The sequence below is a fragment of the Corylus avellana genome, chromosome ca6, assembly GCF_901000735.1.
Source record: "Corylus avellana chromosome ca6, CavTom2PMs-1.0".
In the NCBI taxonomy this organism is placed as follows: Eukaryota; Viridiplantae; Streptophyta; class Magnoliopsida; order Fagales; family Betulaceae; genus Corylus; species Corylus avellana.
The window spans coordinates 5,208,575-5,224,804 of NC_081546.1; the positions used below are offsets into that span (position 1 = coordinate 5,208,575).

Consider the following 16,230-nt stretch of genomic DNA (forward strand, 5'->3'; position numbering starts at 1 on the left):
CTTGGACTGGATCTTCTTATTTGAATTGGTTTGAGAGTCTAGAGTTGAGATAGAACTCAACAGCTATCATGTAGAGATAAACATTCAACAGATATCATGTAGAGATAATCTTAAGCAATCATCTTATAGAGATAAGTATGACGTCTTTATTCCAATATTATCCTAATTGGAATATAAGACTATCAATTAATTAAATAGTCCTTGCTATTTAATTAATATCTTCATGAGCCTATCATTGGCCATTGGGCCCATAATTTGGTGGGCTTATAGTGTGAATTTATTCCCAACAGTTACCCCCCAATTCCCTTAGCCAAGGTATTTGGGTAATGGGAATTTAGTCAAAGCCTTCTGGCGGCTTGTTGTTTGACCTTGTCCGAGACTCGTGTCTCCCTAGTGAATGTGCTTTGAGCTCGTTAGTTGGAGCTCTTCAGCTCTGTTTTTGGCATCACTTGAGTTCCCGGGAGCACCCCCCAACTCTATCCTTTGCATGGGGTTAAACCCGTCCTAGTTCCGAGATACCTTTGTTCCCCGTTCGCCTTGGGGTGATTTCTTTTTTTTGTCCAAGGTTTTCTCCTTGTCTCTTTGTTGCCGCGAGTACCCCCCAACTCTTTCCTTTGCCCGGGGGTTAAGCCTATTATATCCTTGAGACACCCGGGGATCATGCCCGATTCTCTCACAAATGCCTTTATTCCCCGTTCGCCTTAGGGTGATTCATTGTTTTTGTCTAAGGTTTTATCCTTGTCTACGAGAATGAACCTGTACAATAATCTGTTAATAATGATTTATAAGTCTTTCAATAGACTAACCTTTTGCTCCCCGTTCATCTTGGCGTAGCTCCTTGTTTTTTATCGAGTTGTCTCCCGTTAGTTGTTTTTGCCCAAGGTTGTCTCCTTGTCCTTGTTTCAGAGGGTTGTCTCCCTATTCTTGTTTTTGCCCAAGGTTTTCTCCTTATCCTTGTTTTAGAGGGTTGTCTCTCTATTCTTGTTTTTGCCCAAGGTTTTCTCCTTATCCTTGTTTTAGAGGGTTGTCTCCCTATTCTTGTTTTTGCCCAAGGTTTTCTCCTTATCCTTGTTTTAAAGGGTTGTCTCCATATTCTTGTTTTTATCCAAGGTTTTCTCCTTGTCTCCGGGGTGAATCTTCTTGTTTTTTACCGGGTTGTCTCCCGTTAATTGTTTTTACCCAAGGTTTTCTCCTTGTCTCCGGGGTAAATCTTCTTGTTTTTTACCGGGTTGTCTCCCGTTAATTGTTTTTAACCAAGGTTTTCTCCTTGTCTCCGATGGTGATATATCCAGGGGTGACATACCCTGCTCTTCCTTTGCCATATCTGGGAGTGATATACCCAGTTCCTCTTTAAAATATCCGGGGGTGATATACCCGGTTCTTTTTTGAAATATCCGGGAGTAATATACCCGGTTCTTCTTTGAAATATCCCAGAGTGATATACCCGGTTCTTCTTTGAAATATCTGGGAGTGATATACCCGGTTCTTCCTTTTCCATATCCGGGAGTGATATACCCAGTTCTTCTTATTCGGGATAGAGTATGCCCGGAATGCAATAATTTGGAATAAGTATTACCTTATGCTCACAACCAATCGAAACCAAATTTGGAATTTAAACCAAAATAGCCTATTCCTAACCAAAAATAGGAATATAAACTTGAACCAGGATAGCATATTCCTAAGCAAAAATAGGAATATAAACTTGAACCAAGATAGCATATTCCTAAGCAAAAATAGGAATATAAACTTGAACCAAAATAACCTATTCCTAAACCAAAATAGGAATATAAACTTAAATCAGGATAACCTATTCCTAAATCAGAACAGGAATATAAACTGAATAAGAAAAACCTGTTGTCAAATGCCAATTTTCTTCTCCAAATTCCTCCGACGTACAGCCTTTTGCATGCTATTATATTTTTTTTATTCTTCTTTTTCCTTTTCTTTCTTTTTCTTTTCTCTTTTTTTCTTTTTTCTTTCCTGCGCAGCACCTTTTTCTTTCTTTCTTTTCTTTTTCACAAGCCTCCCAGCACAGTAGCACGTTGTTGCAACTGGAGATCCGCGATGCCGCAGGTCGTGTGTTTGGGTCTCCGGCAGGGGCTGGACACCACACTGTTGGGCTTGGATTCTTTTGTGGTATTTTCGCGAACAGTAGCTACAATATTTGATCTGAGATTCCACTTGGTTGTGAACGTGGATCTGGGTCGTGGGAGGCAGATTTGTGCATATCTGTTAACGACAAAGCAGATCTGCGAGTCTTTCCGGTTGGTTGTCACCGGAATGCGTATTAACACCGTGATGAATTTTTTTTTTTTTATGAGAAACGAACAATCTTTCCCACAGACGGCGCCAAACTGTTAGAACAGTTTTCAACACGGTGGATGCGCTTTCTTCAGGATCTTCAACACGTCGTCGTGCACTTCAAATCACTACAAAAAAGACAGCATTGTCAAGGGGGTCCCCGGTTCCCCGGGGACACTCTGATGCCAAAGTCAGAAAGTTTAAGAGAAATATGGTGCTTCAGTGCACAATAATTCAATACGCTCAATAATATGTGTGAGGATATTTCAGGATTCAAGATCTCTTAGTACCTTGTGTCGGGGCCTATTTATAGGCTCGAAGAGATGAAGTAGACTTGGACTGGATCTTCTTATTTGAATTGGTTTGAAAGTCCAGAGTTGAGATAGAACTCAACAGCTATCATGTAGAGATAAACATTCAACAGATATCATGTAGAGATAATCTTGAGTAGTCATCTTGTAAAGATAAGTAGGACGTCTTTATTTCAATATTATCCTAATTGGAATATAAGACTATCAATTAATTAAATAGTCCTTGCTATTTAATTAATATCTTCATGGGCCTATCCTTGGCCATTGGGCCCAGAATTTGGTGGGCCTATAGTGTGAATTTATTCTCAACAGAAATAATGTTTGAATTCTTCTTCTTGTTTGTCATTGTTCGTATCTACTTTTTCCCAATACAACGTTTGAGAAAGTATTTATATCAACTAGATCAATATCCCTTGAGTCAATCTCAGGATTTCACTTTAACATAGGACAAGGTAAAAGTAATGCAGAAAAGCAATATATCAAAAAACGTGTCTGCAATAGTTCATGGATAATATAATGTTACCATGAATATCACCAAATTGCATCTCATACTTACTAAGGCTCAAATCACAGCATGGATCACAATTGTACTGAGCTATGTAGTGCTTTAGGGTGTGAATGGACCATCGGTCTAAATCTTCCAAAGGCATAACAATTTGGACATCTTCTGAAATCAATTGCTTGAAATCTTTATCAGGAGAGGCAATTACCACCCTGTAGCCTCTTTGTAGAACTTGTGCTGCAAGTGTAGCTACAACATCATCTGCTTCATGGCCTTCCAACTTTTATGACCTGCATGATTATGCTCTCAATAATGAAAAGAATAAACAACAACATAAAACCATACAAATGTTTTTCCCTGTCTTTTTTTCCACAAAAAATAATTTAATGATAAAATAGATAATATTCAAAATGTTTCTGGAATGTTGGACCAAAGGATCAATATTTATGACTCTAACCAACAATAATAAGCAAAAAGAGCCACTGGTTTTCCATCGTTGCCTCCAAATTACCAGATCCTTATTTGTCCATAATGATAAGTATATGCACTCAAGTAGTAGTAGCAAAATGAAGTTGATAGCAAAGTCCTCTCAAGGTCCTCAAAACTTTTATAATTCATTTTCCTCCAAGACACCACAAAAAGCACGAAGGCACCATTTTCCACAAAACCCTGTGTTTAATCAGGTTGATTTTCCTACCATGAAATAAAAAGCAACTGTCCAAGACTCCCTTTTCATTAAGTCAGATTTTTCTTGGATCTTTAAGGGTCTCCATCAGTAGAGTTCTCCAGGTAATATATGATTAAGAGACAGAATCAAGAAAGTTAAAAATAAGATTAATGGCACTCATGCATCACATTAATTTATATGCAGCAACATTTTGTGTAGAGATTATCAGAACACATACCTGAAATTTCGGAAATCTAGTAAGGTTCGGTCCATAGCCTGTTTTAGAGGTTATCAAAACTGGTGCACCATAGCGCTGAAAAATAGCCTGGGTGGTGAACAGCAGCATTTAGAGCAACTGAGAAACTGGCATATTCTCCAACTTCAGAGAAACTAGTAGCATAAGGGAAAAGGGGAAATACTATATGAGGTTTGATCTATTAACATTAGACCAGTTAAAGTTGCTTGCAAGGAAGATGAAATAAATTCTCCAAAGTAGTATTTGTACAATATATTTATTTAAGTACATAACTGGACAAAAAATGTTAATAACTATTTTTTAAACCAACTTGTTTGATATCTTGGATAGTCTCAATTTGTGTTTATGAATTATAAATTGTGATCACATCAAATTTAGGCCATCTTATACAGGATTTAAGAGCAACCCTTGCAATTTATTTGAACATTATCTATAGTTGAAACTACACACAGTGACACCGACACACACAAGAAAAAGGAAGGATCTCAAATCATGTTCAATATTGTTAATGCATAGTTTTCCAAAGATGACGTGGCACAACCTCCGGGAAGTATAACGATGTCTGAGGATGCATCGGCCTTGCACACAAGAACAAACAAAAGGATTAGAGTCCCCGGTGGGGATACTCCGATGCCTAAGTCAGTGATAAGTGAGAGAAAAGATGTAAGCAACAATAAGCCAAGATAGCAAGAGTTGCGATTACCTTAACATTGACAAATGACTTGTATTTATAGACATGAGAGGAGTTTGATCTCCCACACATTTCGGAGCCTTATCCCTTGATTTCTATCATGCAGGTATTTGAAAAAGGGATGAGCTTTGTTAGCTGCCCCTTGATCCTAGTATCCTAGGATCACGGAACAGATGTGCCGCTTCTGTGATGTTAAGTTCGAGTGTACAAGTAGGACTCGGTCACCCACATTAGCTTAGGTGCTAACTGACGTATCCTGATTGATATAGATGATCTACGCATTGGATGATAAGATTATATCTCCATGGTAGAATGACCAATGTGCCCTTCAGCCTTTGACTATCTTGGCCCATGAGTTATGTCTCAGACTGAGAGCCAGAGACCTCCTCGGGCTAAGTCGACTGAGGGCTTAACGGCCCAGCATATTTATGGATTTTTGGGCTTTAGGCCCATCGGGCTCTATGTGACTGATCCATGACCCAACAGTTACCCCAAAATTTCCTGGTCTGGATGACTATGAAAATTTTTTGTGTTCACTAGAGATGGATCGGTCTCCCGATGTCCGACTCCTGATAACAATATGTTTGAGGTCTCCGAGGGGAAACCTTAATTTCAGGTCCGAGTTTTGGCGGGACTTCTCCCGCTAATTCTTTCCCGAGATATTCAATATCTCCTGAGGGGCTGTCGATCCATCTGTCTTCCGATTGCAATGACTGAGCGCGCGTCCACATGTCAGTATTGGAATGGTGGTCTGTTAAGCTACCATGCGTCATCATTAACAAGTGATAGCACGCGCCTACTGTGACATTTAATGCGCACCTTCCCGAAGCGTCATCTAGGGTTTCAAGGCCCCGATGCCTTTTCATCTTCTCAGACTTCTCAGGCTTCTCGACTTCTCAAACTTACTATAAAAAGGGGTTTTCTCCTTTCAGTTCACATTTTCTGTTTTCTGACCCCTTGAAACTCCATTGTTGCTTGCGAAAGATTTGCTTCTCTTCCAACCCCCCAATTGGCTTGCTTCCATTCTAATTTCTTTTCTTATTATTTCTTTTTTAGAGTAGTATTTTTCAGGGTTTCAATCGATCGAACTCTTCCTTTCCCTTCTTGTGAGCAGTTTGTTCATCCTGACAATCCAATACTTAAGTATTTGGATTTGTTATTGCTGTTCATTGAACTCGCAGTTGATCGTCTTTGTCTGTCTGTTGCCCATTTAATGATTCGTAGTCCTTATCCTTGTATTCCTCGGTCATTATACCCTAAGTTTTTGTACCTTATGGGTGATGGAGAAGGCTTTGGCTCGGACGGCGGGGGTTCTTATCCTGCCATGTGGAAGGTTGCCTTATCATCGAAGGATGAAAGGCGAGTTAGGCTGGATTGTTACATACCGAAGTCGGTAACGCTTTAGTTTGATGATGAACAAAAAGGCGCCATAGTGAGTGCCGAGGAGCATAAAGTCTGCCTATACGAGGAGATGTTCCGTGCAGGTCTCAGACTACACTTCCCGAGGCACACTCGAGTGAACACGATTACGACCTGGGCCCGAGAGCATGAGAGTGCTACTCTATTTAAGACCTTGGTCACTTCAACCAAGTTGAAATATTATCTATATACTCCCAGGTCCGGTCTCAGTAAATCAAAGAGACCAAGAGATGTGGCGCCCGAGGTCGTGCAGAAACAGACCGCCCCAGAGGGTAGGGCGTTTGAGGCCATAAAGAGGCCAACTCCTGCTACAGAGGGTGCGGTGCCTGAAGCCGTGAAGAGACCCCGTCCGGATGGGGTTCAGTCGGTAGTGTGGCCAATTAAAAGGGATGTGAAGAGGGCGCCTATGAAGAAGAACATCAAGCGTCTGGGAGATAAGCCCTCGAAGACTCCTGTTTTGAGGCTTGCTGACGAGCCTGAGGAGGCCGAGCAGCCAGTGCTCAAAAAGGTCAGGGTGACCGAGCCGACAAGGTCCCCAGATGTTGTTGCTGCGGGCAAGCAAAAGGTTGCCTAACTTTTGGCAGCTCGAAGGAAGGGGAGCTCTAAGCCTGTTGTTCGCCCGGACAGTGCATACCGCTAGCCCATTTCTCTTGTCTCCTTCTCGACGGTTCTTTTAGCCGAGCTTGCCAATGTCCCGACTCCTTTAATTGCTGCAGAGTCGGTTACTCCAATTCACTCAGGTCTTAACATCAATCGCATCCTGGAGGAGGTTGTGATGGAGGTATACTCAGACGCCTCGATGGGGAACGAGGACAAAAGGCCCGAGCCTGTGATTCCTGTAGCTGAGTTGGTAGGACCATCAGTTACAGAGACACAGAAAGAGATGCAAGCTGATGCTAGCTCTCAGGCACCTTGCCCGAGTGAGGCTTTGGCTATAACTGCTCTTGACGTGCAGGAGTTTGCAGCTCAAGGCGATTCTGCCGCGAGTGAGTCTAGGGTGCAACCTCCTGGCGTCGGATGGTCGGTGGGTTATCCCCTTACTAAACTCGGAGGTGATCTTCTAGGGAACCCTTTCTCTGCCTTGGTGGCTTTGGTGCCCCATGATCAATTGACTGGGCAACGTGATCACACAGCCCGAGGCATGGTGAAGGCCTGCCTCTACTATCAGCTTGTTGTAAGTATCATTTTTTCCTCCAACTGTTTTGCATTGCTTTGTATATACTAATCTTTTTTCTTTTGTTTCAAAGCATGATAAGGTCGTTGTTCCTTTACTGGGACTTCATGGAAGTTATACAAAACTCGGCTGAGGAGTCCGACAACTTGAAAGCTAAATTCGAGGAGTTTGAGCAAAAATTGTCGGAGTCCGAGGCTGATAATACAAAACTAAGGGGAGTTATCTCCCAACAAGATGCAAAATTGCTGGCTATCGGTCAGCATCAATCTCTGATTCAAACTGAAACTGCCGAGGCCGCAGCTGCTTGGGCTGCAGCGGAAAAAAACTTTTGGATTTGATTGCTAAGGTGGAAACTCTTCAAGCTGACAATGGTCGCCTTTAAGAAGAAAATTTGATAATAAAGGAGGACCAGAGTCGGCTTGAGGAGAGGCTTGTTGAGATCCTGAGGCAGGTCAGAGAGGCTCAAGCCGAGAGGGATGTCCAGAGGGCAGTGGTAGAGGATGCTTGCTCAGCTCAGACAGTGGATGAAGAGAGGAGGAAGTTTTTCAAAGATAAACTCAAGAAGACCGAGCTTCAGCTACAAGAAGCCGATGACCGAGCCCGCAAGTACAAGAAGTAGTTGTCATATGCCGCCTGGAGGCGCGACAATGCTTGGCTAGACGGGATTGTCTTCGGCTTTGAGACTTTCCGGGCTTTGGCTCAGGATCCTTCCTGCTCTATAGACCTCAATACCGTGGAGGTCGATAATCTGCCCTTTACTAATGAAGCCCTTGAGCAGGTCATCTCGCTTGGACAGGAGCAAATGCCAAACGCCAAGGGGATCTTTGAATTTGGCTATACTCCTGGAGGTATAGACCAGCTCTCGGACAATGGCCTATCCGCGGAGCCTCAAGTCCCTATCGATGCAACTGCTGCCGCTAAGGCACTTGAGCTAACTAACCCAAAAAGGGTCTGATTGTATTTTCATTTTTTTTTTTGGTACATTTTTAACAGTAATGAAAGACTTTTTATTTGACTTCTTTGCATTAGATAATTGTTCATACAATTTTATCTTTTTTCCTGCAATTTAGAAGAGAACTTGAAAACAATAATCACCTCTTTAACCATTAAGTTCCAACCCCCCTTGGATATCTGTCCGAGGGTTTAGTTGAGAAGATCCCCTCGGATTGCCTGCCTGAGAGGTTAATAATGAGCTGAACTTATAGTGAGTTTAGAGGTGAGTTATAGTCTCTTCGACTGTCTCTCTCTAACTACCTTCAGAAACCTGTCCGAGAGGTAAGTTGAGAGGTGAGTTATAGTCTCTTCGATTGTTTCCTTTGACTACCTTCGGAAACCTGTCCGAGAAGTGAGTCGAGAGGGGCCACTAACTTCATACTCTTTTAGGGTTGCAGTCTTTTCAAGTGGTGCAACTCCAGGAGATTTTTATTCGATGAAACAAGTCATAAAAGGAAAGAAATAAATCAAAATAACAATAAATATGTTTTACGAAATTACAACTTAAACAAAGTACTTTTTGAGATGCTCGGCATTCCAGTGCCTGGGGAGTGTCTTTCCCTCAGAATCCTCGAGGTAGTAAGCTCCCGCTCTTCGGCACTAGGTCACTTTGTAAGGTCCTTCCCAATTGGGAGCTAACTTGCCCTCGGTTGGATCTTTGGTGGCGATGGTAACTTTTCGCAAGACCAAGTCTCCGACTTTGAAGCTTCGATGTTTGACCTTTTTGTTGAAATACCGACCTACTCTCTCCTGGTATGCTGACATGGACACTTGAGCTTGATTTTGCTTCTCTTATAGCAGATCTAGATGCAGTAGTAAGCCTTCATCATTATTCTTAGGCCAAAAAGTTTCTACTCGGAAGCTGCCTGAGCCCACCTCAGCAAGTATAACCGCCTCGGTTCCGAAGGCCGGAGCATAGGGAGTTTCCTCGGTTGGAGTTCTTCTCGTAGTCCGATACGCCCATAGAACCTCTGGAAGATCTTCCACCTAATCTCATTTTCGATCACCAAGTTTCTTCTTCAAAAGTTTGAAGATTGACTTGTTAGTGATTTCAACTTGCCCGTTTGCCTGGGGATGCCCAGGGGATGAGAAGTAATTTCTTATGCAGAGCTTGGCACACCATTCTCTGAATGAATCGCAGTCGAATTGTTTTTCATTATCCGTGACGAATGCGTGTGGAATGCCGTATCGACAGATGACATTCTTCCATAAAAACTTATCTATGCTCTTAGCTGTTATATTCACTAGGGCCTCCACTTCTACCCACTTCATAAAATAATCCACAGCTACCACTGCAAACCGAACACCCCCCTTTCCTCAAGGTAGTGGTCCTACTATATCTACCCCCATTGCGAGAAGGGCCATGGTGATGAGACTGAGCTCAATTCCTCTGGGGGTTGTTTGGTAATATTGGTGAAAAGTTGGCATTTGTCGCAATGTCTGACCATCTCTACTGAGTCCTTGGTCATGTTAGGCCAATAGAAGCCTGCCCGGACCGCTTTGTGTGCCAACATTCTTGCGCCTGAATGACTCCCGCAAATACCTTCGTGAATCTCACGAAGTATGTAATTACCTTCTTCCTTTGAAACACATTTAAGAAGTGGTAACATGAAACCTCGTTTGTATAAGGTTTAATTTACCATTGTAAATCTAACAGCCTTTTTCATTAACTGGATAGCCGACTTCTTTCCTGTGGGGAGAATCCTTTTCTCCAGATATTCCACCACTTCCTTCTGCCAATCTAGTATCGCCTCGGCTGTTGAGACCAAGACTACCTCAGTTATAGTAGGTCGGGACAAAGTTTGAATTATCTCTTCAGATTTGCCTACAGACTCCTCGGTTGATGTGATCCGAGCAAGGTGGTTTGCTCTTTCATTTTCTTCCCTTGGGATTTTCACGATGCAGAACTTCTTGAAAGAATTCTGCAAGTCTTGTACCTTTGATAAATGCAGCTTCATTTTTTCTCCCTTGGCTTCGAATTCCCCTTGGATGTGCTCGACGATCACTTGAGAATCACTTCATAGCTCAATGAATTCTGCTCCCATCTCTTGAGCTAGGCTAAGTCCAACTATTACGGCCTCATATTCAGCCTTATTGTTGGTAGTTTTAAACTCCAACTTTATGGAGCTGCGCAGCTCTTCTCCTTCTGGGGTGATTAATATTACTCCAGCTCCACCGTGTCTTCTTGTGGATGACCTATCCACATAAACCACCCAAGTTTCATCCCTCGGCCACTGCGCTGCATCTGGCAGATTAGTAAATTTTGCTAGAAAGTCCGCGAATGCCTGGCCTTTGATGGAGTTCCGAGGAAGGAATTCAATATCATACTCTCTAAGTTCAATTGCCCAGTTGGCCAGTCTCTCGGACAAATCTAGCTTACGAAGCACCTTTCTGAGAGGGTATTCAGTGAGAACCCTTATCGTGTGAGCTTGAAAATAGGGCCAAAGTTTCCTTGACGCTATGGTAAGAGCGAAGGCAAGTTTTTCCATCTAAGGGTATCTCCCCTCGGCCCCTTTTAGTGCTCGGCTGATAAAGTACATAGGTTTTTGTACCCCTTCTTCTTCTCGTACAAGAGCTGCACTTACTGTTGTTGGAGAGACAGCCAAGTATAAGTATAATACTTCTCCTAGGACTGTTCGGCTTAGCAAAGGTGGGTTGACTAAATACTTCTTTAGTTCCCCGAAAGCCTCTTCGCACTTCTTAGACCACTCAAAGGCCTTCCTCAGGATTTTAAAGAACAGCAAACACTTATTAGTGAATCGAGAAATGAATCGGTTAAGTGTTGTTATCCTACCTATCAGTTGTTGGAGCTGCTTCGTATTCCTTAGAGACTGCATATCCAAAACTGCTTGGATCTTTTCTGGGTTAGCTTTGATTCCTCGGTTTAACACCATATAGCTGAGGAACTTTCCAAAGAACACTTCGAATGCACACTTTGCAGGATTCAGCTTCATCCCATACTTTTTGAACGTTTCAAACATTTTATGTAGGTATGCTGTATGGTTCTATGGCAACATGCTTTTGACTAGCATGTCATCCACGTACACCTCCATGTTCCGCCCGATCTGCTCTCAGAACATCTTGTTTACCAATCTCTGGTATGTCGCCCTTGGATTCTTTAGACCGAAGGGCATGACCTTATAGCAATACAGGCTTCGGTCGGTGATAAATGCAGTCTTCTCTCTATCTTCCGGGTGCATATAAATCTGGTTATAACCAGAAAAGGCATCTATAAAACTGAGCAAACCATACCCCGATGTTGAATCGACCAGCTTGTCGATGTGAGGCAGAGGAAAGCTGTCTTTTGGACAAGCTTTGTTGAAGTCGGTGAAGTCTAAACACATTCTCCACTTCCCATTGGATTTTATACTACATTGGCTATCCAATCGGGATAGTGCACTTCTTCATTAAACCGAGCTCTGCAGCTTCTCTACTTCCTCGGCTATCGCCATGTTTCACTCAGGAGTGAATTTTCTTCTCTTTTGCTTTACTGGTTACACACTGGGATCCACATTGAGCTGGTGAAATATTTCTTCGGGGCTAATGCCAGGCATGTCTTCATGCGTCCATGCAAACACCTCTAAATTCTTTTTCAAGAAAGTGACGAGGCCTTCTTGGACATCCGAGGAGAGCTGAGAACCAACCTTAACAACTTTGCCATCTGCTACTATCACGTCCTCTAGCGTCTCAGCAGGCTCGCCCTTCGGTTTGCCTTACTTTCTACTTCCCACGGTGCTCACCGTCAAAGGTGTTACCTCTGAAGGCTTCTTCAGGGAAGTTATGTAACACTTCCTTGCTGTAGTTTGGCCACCCTTGACCTCTCTGATACCTTCCTCTATTGGGAACTTCGTCTTCAGATGGTAAGTTGAAGTTACCGCTTTCAACTTATTCAAGGCTGGTTGACTGATTATTGCGTTGTAAGCAAATGGTCGGTTGACTACCAAGAAGACTACCATGACAGTTGACTGCTTAGGAGCTGTTCCTGCTGTTACTGGTAGTGAGATAATTCTGATAGGTTGGACTTGCCCTCCCGCAAATCCAACTAAGGGAGAGCCAAATGGTGTGATCCTACTACGATCAATGCCCATCTGTTTGAAAACTGGCCAATAGAGGATGTCAGCCGAGCTTCCATTTTTTATTAGAATCCGGTGGAGCAAATGGTTGGCTACAGTCACTGTTACCACCAATGTATCATCATGAGGCATCATTACGCCCTTTGCATCTTCCTCGGTGAATGATAAAACCATGGGCTCTTGTTTCAAGGTCTTAGCAAACCCTTCAAGGAAGAGAACCTCCTCTGTCTGCACCCTTCTAGCATGGGCTCTTCTAGCTGAGTTGGACTCCCCTCCACCAGCTATTCCTCCTGAAATGGTTAGGATTTCTCCTACTACATTAGGATTCTGAGGTGGGGGACAAGCATCCCGATCATTCCTCGGCTTAGCTTGCTGATTATGTGCTGGGTCGACATACCGATCATCCCTCGAGCCATTACCATGTCTTGGCCTTTGGTCTCGGCCTCCAACGGCTTCTCGGTTCCCCTCAAGCGGCAGGGGTTGCTGATGATCTCTTCCTCTGTCCCTCTCGTCTGCCAGGAACCTTACTAGTTTGCCATTCCTAATGAAGGATTCTATCTCTTGACGAAGAGATACACACTCCTTTATCAAGTGGCTGACTTCATTGTGATATTGGCAAAACTTGGTATGGTCTCGCTTTGATGCGAGACCCTTCATCCTTGTTGGCCATTTGAAGTTGGGGCCCCTTCTGATCTCTATCAACACCTCGGTCATGCTGGTGTTTAATGGAGTGAACTTGCTGAGTTTTCGTTGAGAGTCATTCCTTGGTTTAGGAGTTGAGTTGTCCTGCCACTTCGAGATTTTCTCCTGCTTCTTCCCGAAACTAGCCGATGCTACTCTTGCACTACTCTTCTCTCAGCGAGTCTCTTCTTGCCGAGTAGCCTTCTCTTGGGACTTCATCAAAGCCACCACCGTTTCCTCTTGATTGGTGTACTCGTTGGCTTTATTTATAAAGTGACGAAGAGTCACCATCGTAGTTTTCTTTGACAACTCGGCCATCAGTGGCCCCTCGGCTCTTACCCCATGCATCAGTGCATCGAGTACTGTTTGCTCACTTGGATTCTCTACCAATAACTTCTCCTTATTGAATCTGAGCATGAAGTCTTTTAGGGATTCATCCTTCCCTTGAACCAGAGAGAGTAGGTAAGTTAGACTTTTCTCCCTTTTTCGAGTAGCCAAAAATTGGGTGAGGAAGAGGCATCCCAGAGACTTGAAGTTATCCACAGACTTGGCTAGGAGTCTTGCGAACCACTCTTTAGCTACTCCTGCCAAGGTTAATGGAAACGCATTGCATGAGATTTCATCTGAGGTACCGTGGAGGATGAAGTGTGCTCGAAGGCCTTCCATATGTTCGCTAGGGTCTCCATTGCGTCATATTTGTTTATATGAGGCATCTTGAACTTGTCGGGTAGGGGAAAGTTCATCACCCTATCTGTGAAGGGTAGGTTGGTGTTATCCATGAGTTCCTCTGCCATCAACCCATTCTCGTTGTTGGCTATCTTGTCAACCATCTCGGCATACTTCCTCTTCAGGTCTCCCAGCTCAGCACTTACGTCGGTCTCATGGCAAGTATGGGATCTCTCATGATGAGATCTCTTGTGATGAGATTGGTCACGAGGGATCTCTCATGGCGTATCTCACAATGAGACCTGCTGCGGTGAGGTCTCTCGGACCTGTCAGTACTGGACTCCTCGTGGTTATCCTCGTTCTTAGCATTGGACTTTTCACGGTTGCCTTTGTTCTGGACCGTAGTATGACGGTTGCCATGAACTGAACTCGCATTGCCTTCAATCTACTACCCTTGGCGAATGAGTTCTCGTCGCTCCCTTTCACTCCTTTCTTCACACTCCTTCTCCTGCCTTTCTTCTCGCTCACGCTCTCTTCGGCCATTGCGGCCTTCGACAGCCATGAGTTTGGTAGCAAGCTCCTCGTTTTGTTTCTTCAACGCGTCCATGGAAGTAGTCATCTGCTTCATGAACTCGATGAGGTCAGGAGGGGTAGTAGTTATGCCGGGCACCCCGGCTTGGCTTTTCGGCTGCTGTTGTGACGTACGTGTAGTTACCATTTCGGATTGTTGTCAGGAACTGATGAAATTTTCGATGTTTCCCACAAACAACGCCAAACTATTAATGCACAGTTTTTCGAGGATGACGTGGCACAACCACCGGGAAGTATAACAATGTCCGAGGATGCGTCGGCCTTGCACACAAGAACAAACAGAAGGATTAGAGTCCCCAGTGGTCTCCCGACAGGGATACTCCGATGCTTAAGTTAGTGATGAGTGAGAGAAAAGATGTAAGCAACAACAAGCCATGATAGCAAGAGTTGTGATTACCTTAACATTGACAAGTGACTTGTATTTATAGGCATGGGAGGAGTTTGATCTCTCACACGTTTCGAAGCCTTATCCCTTGATTTCTATCGTGCATGTACTTGAAAAAGGGATGAGGTTTGTTAGCTACCCCTTGATCCTAGTATCCTAGGATCACGGAACAGATGTGCCACTTTTGCGATGTTAAGTTCGAGTGTCCGAGTAGGACTCGATCACCCACATTAGCTTAGGTGCTAATTGACGTATCCTGATTGATATAGATGATCTGGGCGTTGGATGATAAGATTATATCTCCATGGTGGAATGACCTATGTGCCCTTCAGCCTTTGACTATCTTGGCCCATGAGTTATGTCTCAGACTGGGAGCCCAAGACCTCCTCGGGCTAAGTCGATCGAGGGCTTAACAGCCTAGCATATTTATGGAGTTTTGGGCTTTGGGCCCATTGGACTTTATGTGACTTGTCCATGACCCAACAAATATCTTTTCAAAGATATAGCACTTCACCCATCACTGCAAAGAGAACTACAACGGGCTATACAAGGCAAAAAAAAAAAAAAATCAGAAAAAAAATAATAAAAAATAACTTGGGGCTTTACCTGAAGAGAGAGGTTGTGGGGCTTGAGTTTGAGAGACCCAAATGGAAGAAAAGAATGAGAGTGAGAGAGATAGAGTTGGCCATGCATTTGAAGAGGTGGAGATGAAGAAATGGTGGTTTGGAGAAGCTTTTTTTTTCAGTTTGCTTTGTGAAGTATGAAACTGGGTTCTCACAAGGTGAGAAGGGAAATACGGAGCTACTGCGAAGGATAAGCCTACACTACTCAAACATGTCACTTTCCAATGAAAAACAATATAAGGGTGCGTTTGGTTTGGTTTCAATTTTTAAATTTCATTTTTTTACTAAATAAAACACGTGTAACCTTCTAGTTGGATATGGCATGACAATTCCTATAAAATTTTAATGGATACTAAACAAAATTTTTAGGGGAAACTTCAGAAAGCCTCCCTGAACTTTTAGTCGTTTTGACATACCCCCTGAATTTTCAAACCTCTCACTTAGGCCCCCTGAACTTTGGTTTTCTCTCACTTTGGACCATTTTAATGTTAAAGTCAAACAATTTGACTTTTTATACCCATTTTACCCTTCCCCAAAACTATGTCGTTTTGTGTCCTAAAACTACAACACCTACCCAGCCCAAAACGACGTCGTTTTAGGCATTAATTTTTTTATTTTTTTTTTAAAAAAGCAAAATTTTAAAAAAATAAAAATAAAAATAAAAATAAAAAAAGTGGGAAATCGGGGGTGGCCTGGCCGATCTGGGGGTGGTCGAACCACCCCCATGGCCAAGGGGGTGGTCCGGCCACCCCTTTGGCCAACAAAAAAAAGAAGGGGGGATGGGGTGCATTTGGGGGTGGCTAGACCACCCCCAAGGGGCTGGGGTGGTTTCGGCCACCCCATACCAACCGTATGGGGTGGCCGGACCACCCCATGGCCAAGGGGGTGGTCCGGCCA

General features: G+C 43.4%; 1 protein-coding gene across 1 annotated transcript; it reads right to left on the minus strand.

Moving 5' to 3' along the window:
* Positions 1-12,027: 12,027 nt before the first annotated feature.
* LOC132184045 (uncharacterized) lies at positions 12,028-13,101 on the minus strand. The gene has a single exon (XM_059597524.1). It carries the CDS (start codon positions 13,099-13,101, stop codon positions 12,028-12,030), a length of 1,074 nt encoding a protein of 357 aa, XP_059453507.1.
* Between the last annotated feature and the right edge of the window lie 3,129 nt (positions 13,102-16,230).

What these genes read in the sequence shown, in the direction of transcription:
- LOC132184045 (XM_059597524.1), bottom strand. Translation starts at nt 13,101, where the DNA reads ATGACCGAGGTGTTGATAGAGATCAGAAGGGGCCCCAACTTCAAATGG.